The sequence below is a fragment of the Cervus elaphus genome, chromosome 27, assembly GCF_910594005.1.
Source record: "Cervus elaphus chromosome 27, mCerEla1.1, whole genome shotgun sequence".
Lineage (NCBI taxonomy): Eukaryota > Metazoa > Chordata > Mammalia > Artiodactyla > Cervidae > Cervus > Cervus elaphus.
This window is the reverse complement of record NC_057841.1, coordinates 60,557,133-60,582,949: the sequence shown is the minus strand read 5'-3', so window position 1 is coordinate 60,582,949 and position 25,817 is coordinate 60,557,133. Positions and strand designations below refer to the sequence as shown.

Genomic DNA, 25,817 nt, shown 5'->3' with positions numbered 1-25,817 from the left:
GCCTGTGGGCTCGTGGTGACCATCACAGCTTGAATGATAAGCATCCCTGTGGCCTGACGTCTGGGTTCATGCGTTTTTTCTTGTTGGCTTCTAGTTCTCTTGGCATTGAAATTTGAGCAGTCACTCTCTTCCCCAGCCTTCCCCTAAGACAGTCTCCATTCCATCACTGTTTGTTTGTTTGTTTTTTATGATGACTCAGATTTGCTTTATGAGATACATCCTTTTTGCTATTTCCAAATAGTACCTCAAAGAGCTGGGCCAAGTTGGGTGGGGGCGGGGGGGGGTGCGGAGGCTGGCTGATTTCTCTTTATCAATTGTCAAAAGTTATGCCCTTGAGGGTTGACATATGGAGGAAGTTTGTCATTAGGTTGGGGATGTGAAGCTTCCAACTAAGATGCTTTTGTTATGCATCATAATTTTGCTTCCTCAGAACTGTTGTCCTAAAGATAAGTTTGTAATTAATTCCAAAGCCAGGTTTAACCAGGAAACATACTGTGCCACAAGATAGCGAGTAATTTTTAAAATATTAGTCATGAACTTTATAGTCAGAAAACAAAACAAAATTGCTCTGGAAGCTGCCTTAATGGCCCTACAGGCAAACCACGACGAAGTTCAGTTAATAAAGTTTTTATGTTCATGTCCTCAACCACAAACAGGAGTGGAATGCAGTTTGCAGCTAACAGACCGTTCCATCGCTTTGAAAACACGTTGGGTCACTGAAACAATTATTCCGTTTCTCACCCAGCTCATTAATAATGACATCCCATAAATCAGCCCTATCTAAAATAGTTTCAGAACAAATAAACCATCTGGATTTCAGGAAGGACCTTAGAAAGCACACATGAAATAATTGTTTCCTAATTCCCTCCTGTATGATTCTGGCCTGTTTCCATGAGGCTCTGAAGTTCCTCTTTGGTGTGGTATGCTCTGCAGACTTAAGAAACGTGCTCGATTCCAAATGTGTCCCAAACCTCTCATGCTTTTCGTGTGTGTCCATGAGGGATTCTGGTTAAGGACCAAATTCTTTGTTGTTTTTCCTTTTCTTTCCCCTTGCATTAATTACATTCAGAATAAAAATATTAGCATTTTCTTAGTATTTGTCATGCATCAGTGAATGCACGACAGTCAGAATAAAATTGCCAGAATTTTCCTTTATGTATTAAACAGTAGCCAATAGTTTATAGAAAGCATCATGAAAGGTTTCTTTTTTTTTTTTTTTGGTATCCGGTCAAACATGCATATAATTTTTTATTCATGTTTGTATCTTTATATTGATAACCTTCCAGTTAGCCTTTGATTTTGACTGTTAAGCAGTGCCCAGGAAGGAGCCACCAATGTTGATAAATGTGGAAATAACGTGACAGTCGCCACCCGCTGTGGTCAGTTTCTCAGAGAGTCTGTTTTATTGAGGATACAGAACAGTCTGGGATCCACAGAAGCTCTGACTCCCACCTTTGGTTGTTTGGAATACCCATGACCTAGAAGCTTACTGCTGCTGGTTCCCAGAGCCAACATGACTGGGCAGAAACACTGGTGTTTAGAGAAGACAGGGAAATGGGAACAGTATGACGGGACCCAGCAGCCAGGGTCCATATCTAGCTGCATCTGATGAAAAACTGATTTCATCTAGTGGCCTTTCGTGTACGTTATGTGACTTTGTTAATTATTTATATTATTAAGAACCTAACTTTATGCCTGCACTGTGCTGTTTTACATAAGTTAGCAATTCTTGCCTTTGTAATAATACTGAGGCAAACTTCAAATTGCCTTTTCACAAATGAGAAAACCAAAGCTTGGAGAGCAGAGCAAGTCAGTAACTTGCAGGGTCACACAGATAGCCTGTGGATGGGCTGAAATTCTAACTCTGGTCTGACTCCAAAGCCTAAACGCGTAATCTGTGCTATACTGTCTTCTTTAGTCCAGAGAAATGCAAACTGCCATAACACATAGCTTGTAGGTTAATCTGAAAAATAAGGAGATAGGGAAAGATGTAAAGGGTTGTGATTAGGTACGTATTTACTGCTGATGGCATAGGAAATGCTGGCTGTGTGCATTATGAGATTGTTGAGAAATGCTTTCAGTTCCGCTGGGTTTGTGGCAGACCCTGACGTGCAAAGTGCGGGTAACTGGGCAGGTGGGTGGTGAGGGGGCAGGGCCTGAGCAGAGCTGGGTAGGACCCCAGAGGCAGCAGCCTGGCCTCGCCAAGGTTCTCCCTGACCGATGATGGGAGAGGAGGCTGGAAGAGAACGAGGTGGGAATATGGGGATTGTCAGAAGGCAGGGAGAGGGTTATGGATCCACCAGCGGAGGACGAGAGCCAGAAAGGATCTCTGGAGGATGCAGGCATGGGCAGGGCAGTGGTACTGCCTTGGCCACGGTGAGACTGAAGACTTGGGAAACTGGAGTTGGGAACATCAGCTCAGAGCTTCTTTGCCATTATCTGGGTGAAGGTGGATGTGACTCAGATGCAAGCGACGGGAGCTGTAGAAATGGAGACGGGGTGAGTGGGAGCCCAGTGTCCTTCTGAAAACTGATAGGACCTTGATGTCTGGGGAACGGGAATGAACAGGAGGGTGAAAGCCGAGATGGCTGAGAGAAGTGAGATGGGAGATTCCAGAGACGGTGTTGGTTTTGGAAAGAAGATGACATGCTTGACTTTTTCAGACATTCATGAGAGATCTTGTGACATTTTCCCAGGGTCACTGGAAACTGACTCAAGCTGGAGTGAGAGGTTGGGTGGATGTCAGGGTCATAAGTCACGTTGAAGGTCATGATGAAGGCTGAGTGTGGAGCTGAAAGAAAAGCGCAAAGCGGCCAGACAGAGCTTGAGTTACAGAAGTCTTGGCTAAAGAGGTTTGCAGGAGAGGAAGACCCAGTACAGGAGTTTCATTGTTGTTTAGTTGCTTAGTCACGTCTGACTCTTCGTGACCCCAGGGACTGTAGCCCTCCAGGCTCTTCTGTCCGTGGGATTTCACCGGCAAGAATATTGGAGTGGGTAGCCTTTTCCTTCTCCAGGGGATCTTCCTGACCCCAGGGATCAAACCTGCGTCTCCTTGATTGGCAGGAGTATTCTTTACCACTGAGCCACCTGGAAGCCACAGGAGAGACACTGGAGCCTTTTTCTGGGGAAAGTAGCAGTCAGTTTACAGGAAGGAAGGATTTAGGTTGACACTTTACAGCTTTGGCATCCCGTGAGTGATGACTGTGAGATTTCAGCTCATGCCAGCAGCTTTCACCTGCCTCTTCAGAGTGGGCTCTCCATCTTCAGCCTCCCGCTCTCTGCGTGGGGAGCTGGTCTGTGTGGACCGTGTCTGCAGGCCTCTGGTTGGCTCCGCCCTTGGCTGCAGCCTCTGCTCCTCTTCACCTGATCTGCTCCATGGTTTCTCCCCCGAGGCTCAGTCACTCTCCCCCGTTTCGACCTTTCAGGGAGTGAGGGGCTGTGTTAGTTTCCGGGGACTGCCGTAACAAATCACCACAAGCTAACTGGTTTAAAGCAACAGACATTTATTCTCTTCCAGTTGCGAAGTCTGACATCAGGGTTGCTTACTCCTGCAGGTCCTGGAGGAGAATATCCCATGCTTTCTCGTAGCTCCTGGTAACAGTCCTTGGTACTCCTCGCTTTAAAAACACATTGCTCCAATCTCTGCCTCCATCTTGAATGCTTATCTTCTCTGCGTCTCTATGTGAACTTCTCTGCTCTTCTTTCTCTCGCGTGGATGGTGCCGTTGGATTGAGGTCCTGACCTAGGCTAGTATGAATTCATTTCGGTCCTTTGCAGGTTCCCAAATGAGACCACATGCTAGACAGACACGAGTTTTCAGGGAAAGGGAGATGGAACTTAATCCACCGCAGGCAGCAGCACCTCCTCTGTGGTCAAGTTCAGGTGAGCAAAATGTGCTGGCCGTGGGCCCTCGCACCCTGCCCACACATTTGTCCTTTAACTCCTTCGTAAACAATCCCTCCTTGGATTATCCTAATTTCAGTATGACTTCTCTTTCCAGTTGGGGCTCAGTGAACGTCTCCTTGGTAAATTTCTTACCTCTTGTAAAAACCTATATGAGAACTAACTCCTCATAGCTCCCCCTTTGGGCTCAATTGCCAGGAAATTAGCCCTAAAACATAGGGTTCAACCATAGAAACTCTCTTGAGCCTAAATTCTGCTACATCTATCTCTTGTCTTGAGTGACTGCTATTTTGTTCTCATTTTAACATGTCTTTATAAATTGTTTGACAAGATAGGAAATTGTGTAATTTAGGAAGAAAAATGCTGGTTCTCTAAGTCTCTTTCCCCTGCCAGATTGCTTACAATATAAAGCTCATCCTCAGAGGAATCAAATTTGAGCATCTATTTTTCATATTTGGGGAGATATGTATTTGGCTAATCCAAAGCGTTATATCAGGACATATGTATACCTATGGCTGATTCATGTTGAAGTAAGGCAGAAACCAACACAATATTGTAAAGCAATTATCCTTCAATTAAAAATAAATAATTTTTTTTAAAAGACACATCCTTTTAGAAAAAAATAATCAAGCATTTATGTTTTGAATGCACACTGGTGGATCATGCTTTATTGAACATCAAAAGGAATGTTAAGTAGATTTTCCTACGTGTGTCATTCTGAGTTCGTGTGTAATTTTGAGAACCCAGCTTTATCATGGTGAGCGTTTCAAAGCATCTTCAGCCCAACCTACAACATGGGTCCCGGTGACAGTAACTCCTGCCCCGCTGGGCCATATCTTGGTTGCATATTTAGTTTGAAGGTGTCATCATGCACTCCTTTGAAAAATGTAGAGGACCATAACATCCAAATCACTGTTTTCAACTCTTAGCAGTTTGAATGTGGCCCAAAGTTCTGTCCTTCTGCATTTCACCTTCCACCCCTCTAGGGTGCTTTCAACTACAATTAAGATAGCTGGCATTTTTCATAAACTTTTAGACCAGGAAGGACGCGTAGAAGCCAAGTAACGCACTTAGCTTAGCTCCCTCATTTTGTGATGAGAAACTGAAGGCCCAGGGAGGGGGAATCCGCCACCTGGAGCCCTGTGATGCCTTCCTGATACAGTAGGGATGACGCTCCCACGGCGGAGTCCGTGCCATTATGATTGGCTCCACATGACCTTGAACGGGGTCACAGCGGCAGAGAGCAAGTGCTGGGGAAGTTCGGCTGGGGTGACGGGGAGTCACTTCCTGTTTGGCTCGAAGAGCCAGCGCTACGTCAAAGAGGAGGAAATTGAGATAAATCTTGACGTGTGGACAGAGGTTAGCTAAGTTCCAGCTCACATGGAGAAAGCAGGAAGACAGTGTCCATTTTAGCAAGTTACCATTTGAATATATTTGCCATGGAGCCTGCCTAGCCCTGAAACACAAGATGTAAAATGCAGCTATCTAATACATCTAAGACACACCCAATGTAGTATGCTGGTCAGTTTAATTCAGGCACTGGCTCTTTATTTAAACAAGGAATTAAATCAGAATCCTCAGTCAAAAAGACTGTACTTGGGCTAACAAAGGGAAGGGTTAGACATTCTAGGATCAGATACCACTGCTAATAGTGAACCTTTAGTGATGAAAATACTTCTGAGTGGAAGAAAGCTAGACTAAAATGTCAAGGAAACATGTTTCCAGCTAGCATTTGATTTTTTAAAAACAACTTTCTTGTGGTTATTTCAGAGATAAGTAAAAACCTATAAAACTCGAGGAATTGTCAAGAATGATTGTACTGAGACTGCAGGCATATGTAGTGAGTCATCAAAACTCAGTGATTTTTGCTAGTTGTTTTCTGATCTTGAGATTCTGTTCATTCAATCAGTGAGTCAGCTGGGCAACATACATTAGCACTCACTTTCTGCTGGATCTGGGGAGAATCACATGAATGAACAAAATAAGCTTCTTTCTAGGAGCCTATGGTCTGGGTAGAAAGAGAAACATGTAAGGAAGTGAGAGAGGAAGGAGGAGACAGGATGTTTTAGGGAAGGGATCTTCTGAGATGGACATTTGGTAAGACTGGGTCACGGAGGAGAATGATGGAAAAGGTAGGGTGTGGCCACCTGTGCTTTGCAAAGGACTGGACTGGACTTGCAGACGGCAGGAGCCGAGAGACGATGGTACATAGGATAATAGGTGTATATTTCAGGATTTGCACTTGATGGAATTGGGGTATATTGGAGGCAGGAAGATGAATTTAAAAGGCTGTAAAGATGGTAAGGGTAAGAGATTTTAAGGTCTGAACTAAGGTAGTCTGGATCAAGGATAGAGAAAGAGAGGTGGGTCCCAAAACATTTTTAAGTGTCTGTCCTGGGACTAGGAAGGTTGTGTAACAGTGTGATCAGGAACTCTGGCTTTTGAGTTGGGCAGATCTGGGTACAGATTCCAGCCCTGTCACTTATGGGTCACGTGTCCGGTAAATTGCTTAATCTCTCTGGACCTTTGTATGGTAATGATAATGCCTCTCAGTGGTTCAATAGTTCAGAGCATTCAGTTCATAATATGCCCTCCAACAACAGCCGCTGTTCCTGTTGCTGCTCTTAAGACCCAGATGCCCTGACGTCTGGCCGGTTTATCGTCACCAAATCACTTTCCCTGCAGCTGACACCTACGGCAAGTGAAGGGTACTTGATTCCCGTAGGAGTCGTTTCCTTTCTCACTCGTGGCTGTCAGCTGTAGCCATGGTGTGGTACAGCCAGCTGGGCCATCTGCCCACCGCAGGCTGGTCCTTACAGGGAAGAGGCACAGACCCATCCCCGAGGAGAACGCTTGTCTTGCTGACAGCAAAACAGAAGCCTGTCCTCGCTTACAAGAGGGTGGCTTTTTCTCTGCTTATATCTGCAGGTCGCTGTTGGTTCTGTGTTCTTTTTTGAGTGGGTTTATTGTTCACTGGTGACATAGAATGTTATGCATCCTTTGATGGGGGCGACAGTGCAAGATTGGAAGGGATTCAGCAGTCCGCCTCCTCGCTAGTGAGTTATGACTGTTTGATTTAAGCAACCTAGCAACAGGATCACCGCCAGCCACAAAGCCCGGCGTCCTTGTGGCTCATTTCTGCAATGGAATTTATGGCCTCCTATCTTTTTTTTTCTTTTTTTCCCAAGGAAACTGGATCCACAAAACCAAGGTCATGTAAGCTTGGGAATTCCAAGGGCCCAGAGTTGGGCTCAAGTTCATCAGGCGAGTGTTTAGAACTGCCCTCTGGCTCACCTTTGTTTAGATAAATAATTGAAAGTGTGCCATTTACAAGGCTAGGGCCTCAGAGGCACGCAAAGGAATCTGGCTGAAGGCTCCTTAATTGAAAGCAGGAGATAACCAACAACACAGCCTGTTCCTCTCTTGGGATGTTAACATGGGAAGAATTTATTTTCTTTGGAATCTGTATTCTCCGGTTGCCTAAATCAGGATGACACACACACATGACTCTCACCTCACAAAAAAAGGCAAAAATTGTCCCGTATCCTGCCCGGGGTTTGTTTGAATTTTCAGCTGAGGATGCGGTACAATCGATGAGCACCAGCAACACACAAGACCTGGACTCAGTGTGAAGGGCCTTGCCCCACGAATCTCCCGTCTGGATTGAAACAGAGGACACGTTCAGATTTCAAGGCCTTAGATCCCTGCTTCTCGATCCTGGCTGATGTTTCAAAATGCTGATTCCCTGACTCCAGCCCCAGAGATGTAACTATTTAGAGGTTGAGCCTGGGCATAAGTACTTTTTCATCTTTTTTTTTTTTTCCCCCAGAAACTCTAGGAGATTCTAGCATGCAGCCAGGACTGAGAGCCACTGTTGGGTTGGGTTGGTTTGGTCTTTTTGATAGTCGGAATGTGGGTTTTAAGAGGACTTGGAAATCCCTTCATGGTGAGTAGGAATTCAGAGAAGGCTTCTGAGAGGAGGATGAGAAAGTTGAGTTGGCATGGGTAAGATGTTCAGGGGTCAGGCAGCGGAGGGCTTGTCACACTTCAGGTCAGCAAGGAAAGATTTCAGGGGTTTCCTGCACGCTCAGCGGATTTTCTAGCAACTCAGCTCTCCCACTTTCAACCCAGCACTCTCTCCATATTGCTAACCACCCACTGTCCTGGCCTCTGTCTTCAAAGGATAAATTGGCTCTGTCTACTTTTGTCCCTTATAGCAGAAAGTGAAGAACTGAAGAACCTCTTGATAAAAATGAAAGAGGAGAGTGAAAAAGTTGGCTTAAAGCTCAACATTCAGAAAACTAAAATCATGGCATCCAGTCCCATAACTTCATGGCAAATAGATGGGGAAACAGTGGCTGACTTTATTTTGGGGGGCTCCAAAATCACTGCAGATGGTGACTGCAGCCATGAAATTAAAAGATGCTTACTCCTTGGGAAAAAAGCTGTGAGCAACGTAGACAGCACAGTAAAATGCAGAGCCATTACTTTGCCAACTAAGGTCCATCTAGTCAAAGCTATGGTATTTCCAGTGGTCATGTATGGATGTGAGAGTTGGACTATAAAGAAAGCTGAGTGCCAAAGAATTGATGCTTTTGAACTGTGGTATTGAGAGTCCCTTGGACTGCAAGGAGATCCAACCAGTCCATCCTAAAGGAGATCAGTCCTGGGTGTTCATTGGAAGGACTGATGCTGAAGCTGAAGCTCCAATACTTTGGCCACCTGTTGCGAAGAGCTAGCTCACTGGAAAAGACCCTGATGCTGGGAAAGATTGAAGGCGGGAGGAGAAGGGGACGACAGAGGATGAGATGGCTGGATGGCATCACCGACTCAATGGACATGAGTTTGAGTAAATGGAGCTGGTGATGGACAGGGAGGCCTGGCGTGCTGCGGTCCATGGGGTCGCAAAGCGTCAGACACGACTGAGCAACTGAACTGAGCTTTTGTCCCAGTGCAGTAACTGTGGATCCAGAGCCACCCCAGAGCCGGCGGGTTGGAGGAGAGTGCTGGCCCAGGGAAGGAGGGCAGCCCCAGCATGCAGTCCCTGGCGTGGAGGCAGCCCAGTGTTTGGGCTGAGGGGCCCTGGCACTCCCAGGCTCAGAACTCAGCTCTACTGAGGGCGACGAGAGGACTTCCGCGTCTGGATGTTCTTTTTTTTGCATCCAGATCTTTTTTGTGAGCAGCTGTTCTGAGCCAGGCACTGTGCCTCCTGCTTTGGGGCCTGAAGCGCTGGCTCCAGCCCTCCTTCTCAGGATGACCTTGGGCCGGGTTCTTAAGCCCTGGCATCGGTGTCTTCCCTGTGAAAGGGGTGATCAGGGACTGTCTTGTGGCTCTTCCTGAGGGTTCGATGAACGTCCGCAGGAGGTGGTGGTTTCTCGGCCGTGACTCACCCCGGGGGACGTCACAGCAGCACCCTTCCCTCCCCTTGCGTGTCTCTGCCGTCTCAGGGAGGGGCCCCTGGCTGCACTGGGGGCACAGCCGGCGGAGGAAGGTGGGCAGGGCCGCGGCTTGTTGGCCTCTGCCGGAGGGCGCCGGGGCTGAGCCGCCAGTGTTCGCTCTGCTCTCGCTGTTTCCACCGCCGCCGCCTCCCAGCATTTGTCAGACGGTGGGCCCAGGCAGAGCCCCCTTTTAGGCCGGGATGGGGTCTAAGAAGGGTGTCGTTGGCAGTCTGTGGACAGAGTCAGCTGTGGTCCCCGGTCTTCCACCTGCAGGGACGCTCCGCCCAGGAGACCTTGGCCCGCCAGAGTCAGGGTCTCTTTCCGCAGAAGGAAGGCAACCGGCCAGAGGGGAATCCCCACCCCGGGACCTGCCTGACCTTCTCCGGAAGGTCCCCGCCGCTGTCAGAGCCGTCCTCTCTGCAGCCAGAGGTACAGAAAGGTGGGAGGGTGTCCCAGTGGCCTCTCCCGGGGTGAGTCAGGAGGGGAGGAACCGGCACTCTGGTGGGCTCCCGGGATCTGTGGGAAGGGGTTGTGCTGGGGGTCTCGACAGTTAGCCCGGAGCCCATTGTGGAGGAAGGCTGGCACTGAGTAGACGTCGTTGGACCTGGGGGCAGGGTTTGGAGAGGACAGTTTTCCTCCTTTCTCCAGGGAGCTCTCTTGATTCAGGGCAGCCCCTGCTGGAAAGCTAAGCCCTGCCTTGTAGAACTAGGACACCTAGAGGTGGATCCTAATTCCATAATGTCCACCTCCTGCTAGCCTTCTGCACGGCTGCCCGCAGTTCTCAGAGCGCCAGGAGCATGCTGGACCAGGGGGGGCATGCCCAGGGCAGCTGCGGTGGCTCCCAGGAAGGCCTTCTGGTCTACCCTGCACTCCCAGCACACACAGACACACTGCAGTCCCCAGGGAGATCAGCAAATCTCCCCAGTGTTGAAGCGGTACCTCAGGTCAGGTGTGGAAAAGACAGTTGCTTCCGTGGTATCATTTATTAAACATCAGAAAGCACTGCTCCTCCCCACCCCTTCTCTCATCACAAAAGCATCCCTCTCAGCCCGGTATTTGGGATTCTTTATCGTAGTGCCTGACATTCCATCAAAGAGTTACTCTGAGTTGAACGCCATCCCTTTTTACAGTCAAAGCCCTAAAGTAACAGTGTCCTTTTTGGGTGCCGGGTTCTCCTCATGGACTCTTGCCTGCCTCTGCCCTAGGATTAGATGGAAAGAATCCTCTGTCACTGGACTTTCTGGCAGGGTGTGGGCCGTATGATAACACAGCACTGAAGCTTCTGTGGCGCGTTTTCAAACCCACGGGTATCACTTAATCACGTGGCACTATTGGCTCTACATCTTAAATGCCATCCGTGGGATCGGGAAGAAAAATGGCACTCTCCAGCTTCTTCTGAGAGCCCCGTGGCCTGAGGTTACATCAGGAGAACCACTTAGAAAGCATTTCAAAGAGCTGGAGGAGGAGGGTCTGTCAGTAATACGAAAGCAAGAAGCGGTCAGCTGCAGGAAACTTCGATGGATCTGCGTGTTAGTCTTATCTCTTCTCTCTAATGGAGCCCACAGAAGAATTTCTCTTGGTGGAGGAAGGAGCCAGACCCAGGGAAAGGTGAACAGAAGAGAGCCTGGGGCATCGCCCGTGAATTATGTGCTCACGTGCCCAGAGACACTCGAATGTCCCTGTTACTTAAAGAGAGTTCACATTTAAAAAACACACTTTCTCACTTCTCTTTGCTCTGCCTGGTACAGCTAATTTCTCAGTGTTTAAGCTACCTCTCAACCTACAGCCTCTTCTCAAGTTTACCAGTAAATAACTGACTAATGCCCAGAACACCTGGAGGCTCCACTGTTACCGACAGAATCCAGTTCTCATGTGTGATAAGGGCTCTGTCTGCAGGGTAACGAACACATTCATGTTTGCCACTGTCCAGGGGTGACGTCTGTCTGTGAAACAGAAATGTGTTCTTTTGATAAAGCACACAGCAGTGGTGGAAACCCTACCTGGAATTAACCCCCAAATCAAAAGCCCCCTTTTTTTTTTCTTTTTTAAAAAAATATTTATTTTAATTAGAGGATAGTTGCTTTACAATATTGTGCTGAATTTCTGCCATACATCAGCAAGAATAAGCCATAGGTATACATATGTTTCCTCCCTCTTGACCCTGCGTGTGTGCGTGCTAAGTTGCCTCAATCATGTCCGACTGTTTGCAACCCATGGACTGTAGCCCGCCGGGATCCTCTGTCCATGGGACTGTCCAGGCAGGAATACTGGAGTGGGTAGCCATTTCCTTCTCCAGGGGATCTTCCCGACCCAGGGATCAAACCTGGTTCTCCTGCATTGCAGGTGGATTCTTTACTGTTTGAGCCAGCAGGCTTGAAGGTACTTGCATAATTCAAGAGTCTCGCTGCTCCCATGTGGCAGAGACCTCTCGGTGCTCCGTCCCTTAGGCCAAGATAACCAGCTCCTCTGGGAGCCCTGTCGCTGCCCTGAGTGGCCTTCCACTCCCATCCCTGTTGGCATACAGCTTAATCATCCTGTAAGTTTCCCATCTCAGTCCACAAAAAATTCCCAGACCACACCGGGCTGGACCTGGCCTGTCCTGTGATAATTTGGGATGGATTTGAGTGCCTTTTGACATCCTGAACATTTTATTATTTTCAGAGGTCATGTTGTCGTTGAACATTGTTCTGTGTCTTTGCACAAGTGATTGTGGAAGCTCTTTTTGTCTTAGGATTCCTTCTACTTCCAAGGATGTGCCTCTGTGACTTCCCAGGGTCACATTCAGTTATTCGTTGATTCAGTGTAAACACATACTGTTTAACCTTCCTCTTTCCAGTGCTTCATAGTGTTTCATCATAACTTACATTCAACTGATGTATACTTTAACCTCCAACATTGAAGGAACACAGAAGAGTAACAACAATAATAACCACTACTGCTGTTACTATCAGAGAAGGCACTGGCAACCCACTCCAGTACTCTTGCCTGGAGAATCCCATGGATGGAGGAGCCCGGTAGGCTGCAGTCCTTGGGGTCGCTAAGAGTCAGACACGACTGAGCGATTTCACTCTCACTTTTCACTTTCATGCACTGGAGAAGGAAATGGCACCCCACTCCAGTGTGCTTGCCTGGAGAATCCCAGGGACGGAGGAGCCTGGTGGGCTGCCGTCTATGGGGTCGCACAGAGTCGGACACGACTGAAGTGACTTAGCAGCAGCTGCTGTTACTATTTCTACTGCTGTCATTATCCATGTCCCTTTATTGGCCATTTCCTGTATAACAGATCCTATACCAAGTACTTTGTCCATCTCAGTTAGTATTAAAAATAACCCTAAGAAAGTATATACTGATACTGTGTTTTTCAGAAGAAACTGAAGTGTAAGTTTATATATAAACTTGTATCATCAATTTATGAAAGAGGAAGTGGTAGAATCAGGTTTCAAACTCAGTTCTGCCTGATTTCAAAACAGTTGTCCGTAACTGTGACACCATCCAGTGTCTCCATGTTTTTCTACTTGTTAATAGTTTTGATTCATTTAGGCCTCCTATACGCCCAGGCCAATACTGCCACTCAGGATCCAAAATTAATGTCCTGGGACAATTTAGTCTGGACGGGGGGCCAAGTTGCCGAGCATCTCCTGGATTCTGGTTCCAGCAGCACCCCTGAGCAGTCTTAGACAACTTGCCTAGACTATCTGAGTCTCCCAGCTCCCCGTCACAAACAGCAGAGCATGTATTATTCACTCCAAATAAAGTTGAATAACGGCCCCTGGAGGCAACTGATTTGTCATTATTTCATGCAAGAAACATTACTGGGGTTAAATACTTCTTAGTCTCTTCTCATTGCTCCTGGTGGTATTTTAGTTGCTAAGTCATGTCTGACTCTTGTGACCCCATGGACTGTAGCCTGCCAGGCTCCTCTGTCCATGTGATTTTCCAGGCAAGAAATACTGGGATTTCTCCTGCCAGTCCCTCATTTCTTCTCCACCTTGTAATACAGAAAGGGAGGAGGGAAGGAAGGATGAGAGCACACAGGAGGCCAGGAAAGATTTTTTTTAAAAAAGAAAAGGAAGATAAAACCATAACCCGTAACTTGTAAATAGCTTCTTGGATAGTTTTTTCCCCAAGGAAAGGGCTCTGGCCAAGTTCAGTTCAGCCAAAATGTGTTGACTATCTGATCTTTCAGTCACTGGACTAAGTGCTCAGGATAAGACAGACTTGATTTCTGCCCTGGAGGAGTTCATGGACAGTCAACGGAGGCAGACTGTGTTGTGTATGATGATAAGAGACGTACATGTCCTCCCATGAGTCCCAAGACAGTCTCTACAGAGCGACTTGTATTGTAGAATCCCAAACCATACCTTGTTGTCATGGATCATACTTGTTTTTCTGAGGCACAGCCTCTTAAAATTCGCGCACACACACACACAAAGGAAAGCATAATAAATGGCAGACTCCATAATAGACTCGACACAGGGATGTGGGTGGGCAGCCTCTCCTTTCTAGTTACATGATGCTTCAGGTATCAAGGAGCTTAGGTGATTTAAAAATGGGTATACCCTTTAGAGGAGAATGGATGCATGTATTTGTATGGCTGAGTTCCTTTGCTATCTACCTGAAACTATCACAACGTTGTTAATTGGCTATGCTCCAATATAAAATAAAAAGTTTTTTAAAAAGTCCTAAACAGTGTGAAAAGGCAAGAAAAAACATAAAAGGCAAAATAAATAAGATGGTTTCCTCCTCCAGAGAATCTTTCTGACCTAGGAATTGAACCCGGGTCTCCTGCATTGCAGGCAGATTCTTTACCAATTGAGCTATGAGGATGTCCTATACCTTGCACCAGGAATATCCATTCTTGCACGTTAGAAATCCTTATCAAGTTGAGCCATGTGTTGGCCCACACATGTTAAACTCCTGAGGACCACCACTTGAGAATTTTTCTAGAGGTCCTTATTGAACTCTAGGTCCTGAGAGAGCCACACTGCTTCCCTGAGGCTCCTGGACGGTCCTGTAAAACCAACCACTCATGCCATGTGTGAGAGGCCACTGGAAGTTCTCATTACTTTACCATGTGTTTGCAAAACATTTCAAGATACCAGCTCACTCACAGCAATGTCCAGAATGATTGGGGACGGATTTCTTAAAACAAGTTCTCCTAATTCATGGTGGTTTTCTTTTTCCCATGGGGATTAAGGGTGTGCAGTTTTTTGACCCACATTTTCCTCTGATGAAGAAGGGCTCAGAAACGGACTCTTTCATACTGTCATTCATAGTTTTGCCTAAAATGGATTATTCCTTAGAAACAGGACTTTTTTTAAATCATCCTCAGTGAAGTATAAGTTACATTTGATAAAAAGGCTGCAGTTTTCGGTGGACAGTTCAGTGAGTTTTGAAAGAGTGGACACCCATGTGACCACAGTGAAGATGCAGACATTGTCAGCACCCCGAGAGCTGGGGAGGACATTAACAATCACCCTAGTCCAAAGCCCTTTGTTTCCTGGAGTGGGAGGCAGAGACCCAGAGCCAGGACAGTGGTTTACAAGAGCTCATTTGTCGAGTTTGTCAGCTTCCTCGGTATCATTTCTCTGACTAGTCCTTCTCTTTTCCTCTCTGGCTTGCTTACTCAAACCAGTTCTTCCAGGAGGCCTCCCCAGATCATGTCCTTGTCATCGACTTGTTTTTATCCAATGCTGTGTTTCATCTGTCCCTGTAAGGGCCATCACCAGCACACTTCCACTCTTGCCTCAGCCTTGTGCTTTTAGACCTCACATTCCAGGCCGTGATGTCTAAACTGAATGTCATTAATACCTCCTAGTCTTCCTGAAATTCATGCTATAAAAATCTTCTGTATCTCGCCCCCTTCTGATTTAACCTGCTTTAGTTAATGATGATCTCATTTTCCAGGCAGCTGCACTGCAGTCAGTCTCGAGGCTCGGACCTCCCAGTTTTTCTTATTCCCCCACATCCAGTGTGTTAGGAAATCCTATAGACTTCTACCTCCAACATTTCTTTAAAATCTGTTCTCATTTTTCAATTCCCATTACCCTGTTTTAGAACCTTTTAATCTTTTGCCTCAACTATTTCGGTAGCCTTTTTAACTACTCTGTCAAAATCTTTTTTTTTTTAATTTATAAATTTTTATGTATTTATTCTTTGGCGGTGCTGGGTCTTCATTGCTGCATGTGGGCCTTCTCCAGTTGGTGAGGGGGAACCAATAGATAATCTACGGCAATCGCTGTCTTGGCATGTCATAAGCACTCAATTAAGTGTTAGTTGAATGAAATCAAGCTTAGTGCTTCCAGTTCTGAACCAAACTGAAATTTCTGGTGGGACATTGGATCATTATTTATGTAGTTTGGTATCTTAAACAAATACAGGATCCCTGCTCTCACCTGTAAATGATCTGGAGGCAGCAATCCTGCTTTTGCTGTTGTGAGTTTCTCCCCCCAGGGACTTAGACCTGAAGTAATGTCAGTTGTATTTTGTTTTCCATAAGGGTTTATATGTGTGAGGTATGGAATATATTATATCATGATTAATTAATCAAAGGATCTCACATCAGGTCCCTTCTGTCTTTCAAAGTCATTACAAGTAAGATCTCTAAGACTTCCTCATTTAATTCCCGAATGACTGACCCCAGGCAGAAATCAGAATCAGCAAATTGTGTTTACATGTTCCTGCACTGAGCTCTGTCTGGAAATGCCTCATTTACATGGTGAAGTGCAGGAAAGGGGGCTGAGCACCCATGAAAGTCTCCCCACTGTGTGGAAACTAGGATGGTAGCCCTGTCAAAGCAGAGAGTTCTTTAGCTTTGGGTAATTTGCAAGGAAGCTTCAGACATTTGCGTTTCATAAGGCTCAGGGGCTCCATGCAGAGTTGTTACTGGAGCAGAATGAACGGCTGCATCTTTTCCAGGCACCTCTTAGCTGACTAACCTTGCATTTTAGTAGCCTTTCTCCCATGGGTTTATTTCCTTCAGTTATTTTAGCTTTGGGGGAGGGAGGGGTGTCCTATGCTCCTATAGTGAAACAAAAAATAATAGCTTAAACAAGATGGAAGTGTGTTTCTCTTGCACAAAACTGTTTAGGCATCCTTAGCTCATGGTGGCTGGATGGCACCGTGCACTCACCTCCTTGTATATTGATCCTCTCACTGCTGAGGTGTGCATCGCATTGTCCAAGATGGTGCACCACCACCGGTCACGCTCCCACTCATGAGAAAGCAAAAGGGGAGGGTGTGCGCCCCTTCCACCTACGGGTGACCCCTGAAAGCTGCACACAGCTTGGCTGCTCACATCCCGTTGTCTAGGCTTATTCACAAGGCTGTGCCTGGGGGAGGAGAAGGTGGGAAATGCCTCCTTTATTCTGGAGGATGAGAAGGTGGGAAATGCCTCCTTCCTTCTGGAGGATGAGAAGGTGGGAAATGCCTCCTTCATTCTGGAGGATGAGAAGGCAGGAAATGCCTCCTTCCTTCTGGGGGATGGGAAGGTGGGAAATGCCTCCTTCATTCTGGAGGATGAGAAGGCAGGAAATGCCTCCTTCTTTCTGGGGGATGAGAAGGAGGGAAATGCCTCCTTTATTCTGAAGGATGAGAAGGTGGGAAATGCCTCCTTTATTCTGGAGGATGAGAAGGTGGGAAATGCCTCCTTCAGTCTGGGGGAAGAGAAGGTGGGAAATGCCTCCTTTATTCTGGGTGGTTATGTGCCTAGCTATAATTTGGGCTTTTGTAACAACAGGAAAAAAAAAAGAGAGAAAAAATAGATAAGGAGGAATAGCTAGCTGTCTCTACCTCAGTAATGACTTTCTGAAAATGCAGGAGTTGTGGGTAATACAGTGTGCTTTTACTTGGGGAAAAAAATAAAGGTGATATTTAGAAACAAGCTTATGGATTATTTGCCTTTGAGCTCTGGATCCATCCAGGTTGCTGTTCTATTCCACACTGACAGTGAGAAGTTAATTTTTCTCTTCATTTGAAAATATAACTTCTTGTTGTTTTTGCTATGAAAAGTAACACCTGATAATTACAGACAACTTAGAAAATACAAGCAAGCAAAATGAAGGCAAGGAAGATGCCTGCAGGTTTGCAGTTGAGGCATCAGAGAGGTGAGAATTGAGATCCTCAGGCCGAAGTTACCCTTTGAAGAAACAGAGGAGTGTGCTTCTGTTTTGTTAGTCATTCAGGAATAAGATCAATATTTTATAATAACTTTAAATGGCATATACTCTATAAAAATATTGAATCACTGTGTTCTGCATCTGAAACTAATGTGACATGGTAAATCAACTATACTTCAATAAATAAGTTATTAAGCAAAACGAGAGCAGTGAGGGAACAAAGTCTGAACTGCAGGGAAACCCCGTAGTGGGAGGAGAAGGCAGAGGAGCAGTCAGAAAACCTCAGGAGAGCCATGGTAACAGATGACTTGAGTTGCTCCATTTATCATGAATGTTTCAGTGCCTAAAAATAGAATTTTCTTGATGAATGCCACCATAGAATATTACTAATAACCATGTAGGTGTTCCTAGAATGCTTAGAGAATTAAGAATAGAATAAAGATGAAATCAATGAGTGGGGCTTTGGGTCCTACAGTGTCCCTGCATATGATTAGCCATGTTGCTGTCAGGAATCATCTCCACTTTGCATGCTTTGTCCATGGACAGTGACCGACCCACACAGTAGGACACAGTTCACATCCATCAGCGCCTCTGAAAATTAGCAACCATAGGAAAAAGTGTGAGCAGAGATGCACTGGTTTAAACATGTCCTACAAATCCAGAGAATCGGTCCATTAAAATCCTCTCTGAGGCAAGCCTATTAAATCAGTTATTTGAGGTGGAAAAAGTAAGATTGAACATCCTATTAAATAATAAACTAAATTCCTGATGCAATTTCTTAATAAATACTGTATATTGATCCCAGGCAACTTGGTCAAAAGCAGTTGGGTTGAAACCTGATTGTTTCAGTTTGTCCAAAATATAACTGCTCAGTTTCTTGGGTAAGCAAGTCCTGCCAGGTGCCTATCTGCTCAAACACACTCCTGAACGTGACTCCTTACACGTCTTTCAAAACCACAAGTCTCTGAAAGTTCCGTGATATTATTCTGTTTGCCTAGAAGGAGCACTTTCTGGTTAAAAGGCTCGAATCAAGCATGTCTAGTTGGGAGGTGAGTCATTTTATGGACTCTATTCTAAAGTCATCTGGTGTGAAAGGAATTCTGCTAGCCCCCATAAAGTTGTACAAAGCTCAATAAAAGTTGCCACAAAGGAAGAAGATTAAAAAGAAGAGAGGAATACTTTCTCACTCTAAGGTTTACTGAAAAATCCAGGATGACTTTTAGATGCTTAGTTCAGTTCAGTCATTCAGTTGTGTCTGACTCTTTGTGACCCCCATGGACTGCAGCATGCCAGGCTTCCTTGTCCATCACCAACTCCTGGAGCCTGCTCAAACTCATGTCCATCAAGTTGGTGATGCCATCCCACCGTCTCATCCTCTGTCGTCCCCTTCTCCTCCTGCCTTCAATCTTTCCCAGCATCAGGGTCTTTTCCAATGAGTCAGTTCTTCCCATCAGGTGGCCAAAGTATTGGAGTTTCAGCTTCAACATCAGTCCTTCCAATGAATATTCAGAACTGATTTCCTTTAGGATGGACTGATTGGATCTCCTTGCAGTCCAAGGGACTCTCAAGAGTCTTCTCCAACACCACAGTTCAAAAGCATCAGTTCTTTGGTCCTCAGCTTTCTTTATGGTCCAACTCTCACACCCATGCATGACTACGGGAAAAACCATAGTTTTGACTAGATGGACCTTTGTTGTAAAAGTAATGTCTCTGCTTTTTAATATGCTGTCTAGGTTGCTCATAGCTTTTCTTCCAAGGAACAAGCGTCTTTTAATTTCATGGCTGCAGTCACCATCTGCAGTGATTTTGGAGCCCAAGAAAATAAAGTCTGTCACTGTTTCCATTGTTTTAGATGCTTAGGCCTTTAATACTGCCCCAAGGGATTCGCGGTCTGTGTTCTTCCTGGCAGAAGTTTCTCATGAACTCCCTGCTCAGGCATAGCACAGCACGGTTGGGCTGGTAAGAATAAATGATGCACATTGGCTCTGCACTCTCTGTCTCATCTGTCTTCATTTAGGACTGACTAGTTGAAGATGCAAGGAAGCCACCATCCATCTGCCTTTAGACGACATCATCAAGAGAGCTTATTGTCTTGGAATGAAATGTTAAATTGAAAGTCTTCATTTTTTAAAAATTTGTACTGTAATTGATTTACAGTGTTGTATTAGTTTCAAGTGTACAGCAAAGTGACTCCGTTATGCATATATCTGTTCTTTCACAAATTCTTTCCCCTCAGTTATTACGGAACACGGGGCAGTGTCCGCTGTGCCGTGCAGTAGGTCCTTACCGGTTATCTGTTTAAACATGGTGGTGTGTATCTGTCAGTCCCAGACTCTCACTGTGGCCCTCCCTCCCCGTCCCACCATTCTCCTTTGGTAACCATAACTTTGTTGTCTATGTCTGTGAATCTGTTTCTGTCTTGTAAATAAGCTCATTTGTATATATATATTTTTTTTTTTAGATTCCACACATAAGCGATATCATATGACATTTGTCTTTGATTTACTTCCTTCAGTATAACAATCTCCAGGTCCATGCATGATGTTGCAAATGGCACTTCTTCATTCTTTTCTAGTGGCTGAGTAACATTCCATTGTATATCTGTACCATATCTTCTTTGTTCATCTGTCAGCAGAGATTTAAGTTCCTTCCATGCCTTGGCTGTTGTAAATAGTGCCGCAGTGAACATTGGACTGCATGTATCCAAAAGGGCTCTTTAAACATTTAAGACCTGCATATGCCTGGGCAGGGTTATCTACCCATGAGTGGGTTAGATGCTGCTTGGTTCTCTGATTTTGTGTCCTAGTCTTGAACTTCTCGGATATAGCTTTCCGAAAGAATATACCTTCTCCCTCTTGCCCAGTAGGCACAGGGTATCAGCCTCCCTTCTTGTGTTTGGGGTGGGAACAGGAAATCTAACTTCTCACCAGACTTTCGGGTCATCTTGCTGTCTTCTGACCTCTGCTTTCCCCAGTAACTGGGGTCTCTAGTTTTGATGGCTTACTGAGGTTCTGCAGCCTGGGTTGGCTGCCTCTCCATGATCACCTTCTCTGGAGACACTTAGGTTTCATGTTACCTCACTCTGCAAAATTACTTCCCATCCTTCCATCCATGGACCATGTTTACATTCAGTTGACCCTTGAACAACATGAGTCTGAGCTATACAGATCCACTCAATACATAGATTTTTTTTTCTAATAAGTATACAGTCGGCACTCCATATCTATGGGTATTCATTGTACTCTGCTGTTTTATATAAGGGACTAGAGCATCTGGGGATGTTGGTATGTGGAGGCTCCTGGAACCAATCCCCTGCAGTTACTGAGCGATGACTAGATTCTGTTCTGAAGTTAGACAGTTCTCCTAAATCCATGGGACATGCGTTTGCATTTTATTTCTTGCTCTCGGGGTTATTTGGGGCTAACTTGTAAAAGAAGATGACAAAAATGTTACTTTTCAATCACCTTGAAATCAGAAGTTTCTCTGCCTCCCTTCCCTTCCCCTTCTCTCTTGGTTTTGGAAGCAATAGCATCTGCCATTGATTAAGAAGTGGAAGAAAGTGATGAGTTAAAAGAGGAAGGCTTCTGGGAAGAGCTGCCTTTGCTGTTTTCCTGCTGTGTTCATAAAGCTGTGACTTAGAACAGCTTTCTGACCCCAAACCAGGCCCTGTGGTAGGCACCTTTATTATCTGTAATCCTTGCATTAATCCCATAAAGCAGATTTTATTGTTCCTGTTTTATCTGTGAAGAATCTGAAGCTCAGCAAGTTTAAGAAATGAGCCCTAAGGTCACACCCCTTGCTCTTTCAAGGTCAAAACCAGAATTGTAAACCAGGCTTGCTTGACTCCAAAGCCATCGCTCCATCCAGCTCAGCATCACAGACTCTAAATACTCTAAAAAGTACAGTTCTTTCATGTTTTAAAAATCCTGATATATCTGGTCTAGGCCCCTTTGCAAAGGAAACCCCTGAGTAAATCTTGGAAAGATTTACTGTTCCACTGGAGCACGTATTGAAATACATCTTGCCTACTAGCCCTGTAATTCTGCAGGCAGTGGCTTTAGGCAGTGGCTTTCTAAACGTTTCTTTTCTAGACTCTGGTAACTCACAGCAGACAGCTGGATGATGAGATCTCTGTTATCTTCATTTTCCTGATTTAGCTTTTCCTTCCAAAAGCTTTCACACACACTTGGTTGGTGGAATATATTTCTGGCTGCACTATTTTTATTTATGAATTTTTATGTGTGTTAATACTCAGGGGTACCCAAGGGAAGCCCCCACAGACTTTGCTGATTACCAGATGTCACCCTTTCTATGCAACAACCATCTAATCACCACTTCCTCTTGCCAAGAAATGAGAAAAGCATTTTTGGATTTGGAAAACCACACCAGGACACGTGAAGCGTATTAAGAAGGACTGTTTCCCCTGACTCTGCATGCACTCTTCCTGTCTGGGTTTGTTTTTCTAAAAGATAAAAACCACACAGTCGTGTTTGCATTAGAGTTAGATCTAAGAAGTGTCTGCGCTTGCATAACAAGGAGATTTTAGTTTGGCCGGTGCAACTTCATCATTACGTGAGTTGTGTTGTAAGTAATCTCTGAAATGGTATAACATGTGTGGCCAGTGTTTATTTTGTTATGCTTTGGACTCTTTCATTGTTTAAGTGGTGATTCATGATTGATGGTTGTTTACCATGCAAAATAATGCTGTATTCCCAGGAGCTCTGGGAAAACAGGCGGGCACAGTGGAGTCTCAGAGCGCTTTCCCTCGAGCAGGAAGAGAGTGTTAGTTATGCACTTAAGAAAAAGCAGCCAAGGGGAGCTTAGCTCTTCACTGAGCAGGTATTTAAATGAAGCAGTCCATCCTGAAGCTCAGATTTTCTGACAGAGTTCCGTAGCCTTTGGAAAGCATATCAAATCCCTATGTTATCATTTAATTTCACAAAAAAGCAAATGACAGGTGACTTTGGGCTCCACGTGTGGTTGATCCCAAGCCCTTGAAGTGATTGGAAGGGTTAGAGTGCCCAAGTTTAATGTCTTAGATGTAGAAGAAGAGATTATAAGGATTTCATTCATTTATATGAACTTTAAAACGCCATAGAACATCTCAGAAGCAATACCTTAGATGTGCCATTTAAGTAGAAACAGACAAACAGAACCATATGTTTAAATGTGGTGTTATACTTGACATATCAAAAACACATGCTTTGCCCCTGCATCCAACTTCCTCATGAATCACTCAAGTTTTAAATCATCTAGTACACTGCTCTTCCTCTGATGGTTTTCTATAGGACAGCCTCAAGGAGTACAGTAAGTAATAACCGTGAAATTTTCTGTAGGGCCAGTGTTCTTTTTGGTTGTTAGGATCTTTGACTTTCTTAAACCATGGAAAACTAGGCGGAGTTTATTTCATCGATTGTAAAGGTAGGTCTTAATCCCTCTGTTACAAATAATAATAATCATGAATTGATACCCGAAGGGCTTCTCTTGTCAAGTAAAATTATAATTCCATTGGAGATATTGGGAAATTATGTCTAATGGGAAGACTCTAGACATTGCCACAGATCATCTCTATCAGTAAATGACATACACATATGTATTTCTTTTTAACATAAAATATGTTCATTAGAGATTCAAAATAATCTATATTGAGTGGACCAGTACAGGCAGGCACAGGTATCATTTGTTGGGAGATGGGGTTGGGCTTAGCTGTTTCACTCAAGTCTGCTTTGGGAGCATCCCAGATGTCACTGCTTTTATAATGCAAGCCCACTTATTTTGCTTTTGAAATAGGATTACCTGTGGAATCCAGGCTGCACGTGAAATGTTGCAGGGAGGAATGAGGTGATATTGTGACCCAGTTAGGCATCAGAATGTTCTCTTAGTAGGTGTGATGTTTATAAATTGTATAAAGTAGTTAATAAAAATCTTGTAAACTTTTAAAGCTTGGAGAAGAGATTGCCTAAGCTTCTTCTATGTGTGGTCATTCCCCTAGCAGACCAGTTCACAAAAATTGATTTTGCCAGTAAGATTACACTGACTTATAAAAGTGGAAAATAATGCTGTTAAGTTATTTTTTACTAAGATGGGATGGAAAAAATACATTTGAGTCTGTCACATTCTTCTTAAAGAGACACAGGGCCTTGTCTAACCTGGCTGAAGGTTTTCACCATTTGATGAAAATGAGAATTTGCTTTGGATTATACGTAAATGCCTAATTTTCCAAATCAGTGGTTTGTGCCCCTGGTTCATACACACAGATGACATGTTAACACAGATGGCATGGTAAGTTTCAGGTGATATCCGACTCCTAGCTGGTGAAGCATCTGTAACTTTTTCCCTTTCTGTTCCACCTGGAAGGCATATCCAGATGCAAATGAGAATGACGTTGCAATGAGAATAACCTTGAATCTGATTTATCTTATGGCTACAAAGAGGTTTTTCATGGAAGTTTAACCATCATAGTCAACTCAAAATATTTTGGTGCATTCTTGAGATTTGCAGACTCACAGTACTCTCATTGATTCATGGACTCTGAATTAACATACGTTGAGTTGGAAGTGGTAAAGGGAGGCATACTTAGAAAGCAGCTGGGAGAGAAGGGAAGGGAAAAGAAGGAGGCTGGAGACGTGGAGAGCTGAGATTTCCTACCTTTTCATTCATTACAAGTATATTTTCCTTTATATCATTGGCCATAGTTGTCTGTTTGTGTCTAATAGTTCCACCCTCTGGGTTATCTTAAAACTGGCACCATTGACAGTCTTTTTCCTTGAGAATGGGTCACATTTATACATGTTGTGTTATTGAGACCCTGCATCCTGCTATGCTAATCCAGAGAGTATTGATATTTTTCTTTTAGCAGACAGTTAATTAGAAAAAGTGAACACTATTTGGCCTGTAGAAGTGACAGCTCAAGTCTTCATTCAGCCCCTCCTATCTTCAGCTGAGATGTTTCGGGTCTGCTCCTCACACACATGGACGGAGGAGTGATCAGAGATTTGGACAGAGTTTATACACAGAATTCAGGGCTCTCCTTTCCAGGATTCCTTCTCAGATTCTCATGACTCTGGATGCCAAGGCTTTGTCCTCTGATCAGGCCAAAAAACACTGCAAGTTTTGTGTTTTTCTTTTTCTCAGACTTCTAGCTTCCATATGGCATCTGTGATCTGCATACAGGATAAAGCCCTGAAAAGCAGGAAAATTACCTTCTGTCAGTTCCTTGTTGGAAATTTCAACTCACCTCCTAAATCTGTCTGCTTTTATTTACTCTCGAGGATCATCAGGTAGTTGTTTGCTTCTGTTTGCTCCATAGTTTATGGTTGTTCTCTGCAGAGGAGGTTGGTCTGTTAGGAGGTCACAGTTCCATACCAGAGATGTGATCTCACCAGTGGAGATTTGCATTTTGAACACCGCTTCTGGGGCAGAGATGTAGGTCTCAGATGTTTATGTTAGTAAATGCCTGTTAGCTGTTCTTAAAATTCAGATAATTTGGGATTCTTTGGATACCTTATGTGGTCCAGGTCTTTCAAAAAGGGAGGGTGGCATTCAAATAACAGAATGCTTGGGCTCCAGTCCCAGGCTTGATAGTAACTAGCTGCCTAATTATAATAATTATAATCATTATGTTATGATTATTCTACTATTATAACCAGCTAATTATTAGCAAGTCATGTGAATCCTTGTCCTGTAGGATGATGTCCTAATCATCTAATATAAATTTCTTGAAGTCTCAGAGTTAATTCACTTCATAGGATCCAAAGGATTAATGCCATATATTGGGGGGGAAGAGGTGTGGTCATATGGTACTGATAACATTTTTTCCTTCTATCTCAGATTCCCTCTACTCTAACTTTCCTTTATGCCTCAGTTCTTCTTAGGCACAAGTTATTTCATTCAAAACCACTAACTGAAAATACTGATATTTTTAATCTAACAGATCACGTTTAAAATGTGTTTTTGTTTGTCTCGTAGGAAGAAGTGCTGCAAGGGGTATAAATTTGTCCTTGGACAATGCATCCCAGAAGGTATGTGATGAAAGTCATTATATCTTCTCACCTTGTTTATGACTAATCATCAGAGGTGTATAAAGTTCAGATGTACTACACATGATGTCTATATGTTATCTGTGCATGCATATGTAATTTCTCTCTTTTTTTGGCTTTAAATTCTTCTAATGCCAATTTGCTTGTACATGGCAGGATCTAGCTAAATCATTACCTAGCAAATACACACATACTGGGTAATTCTTATATTTCAGGTTTTGTGTTGTAGAGACTAATTCCCTACTTGGCATTTCATGCACAGTTAGAACACATCCATTCTTCCCAACCTGCCTACCTGCTTTTCATCTGCTAACCTTTAA

At 44.5% G+C, this 25,817-nt stretch overlaps 1 protein-coding gene across 2 annotated transcripts in view; it reads left to right on the top strand.

Moving 5' to 3' along the window:
• The window catches only part of CCBE1 (collagen and calcium binding EGF domains 1), a 215,831-nt gene that overhangs the window by 155,713 nt on the left and 34,301 nt on the right, over window positions 1–25,817 (top strand). For both annotated transcript variants that reach the window (XM_043889442.1, XM_043889443.1), the window contains exon 3: window positions 25,427–25,479. In XM_043889442.1, the coding sequence (XP_043745377.1) occupies window positions 25,427–25,479 (53 nt within the window). The remainder of the gene's footprint in view (window positions 1–25,426; window positions 25,480–25,817) is intronic.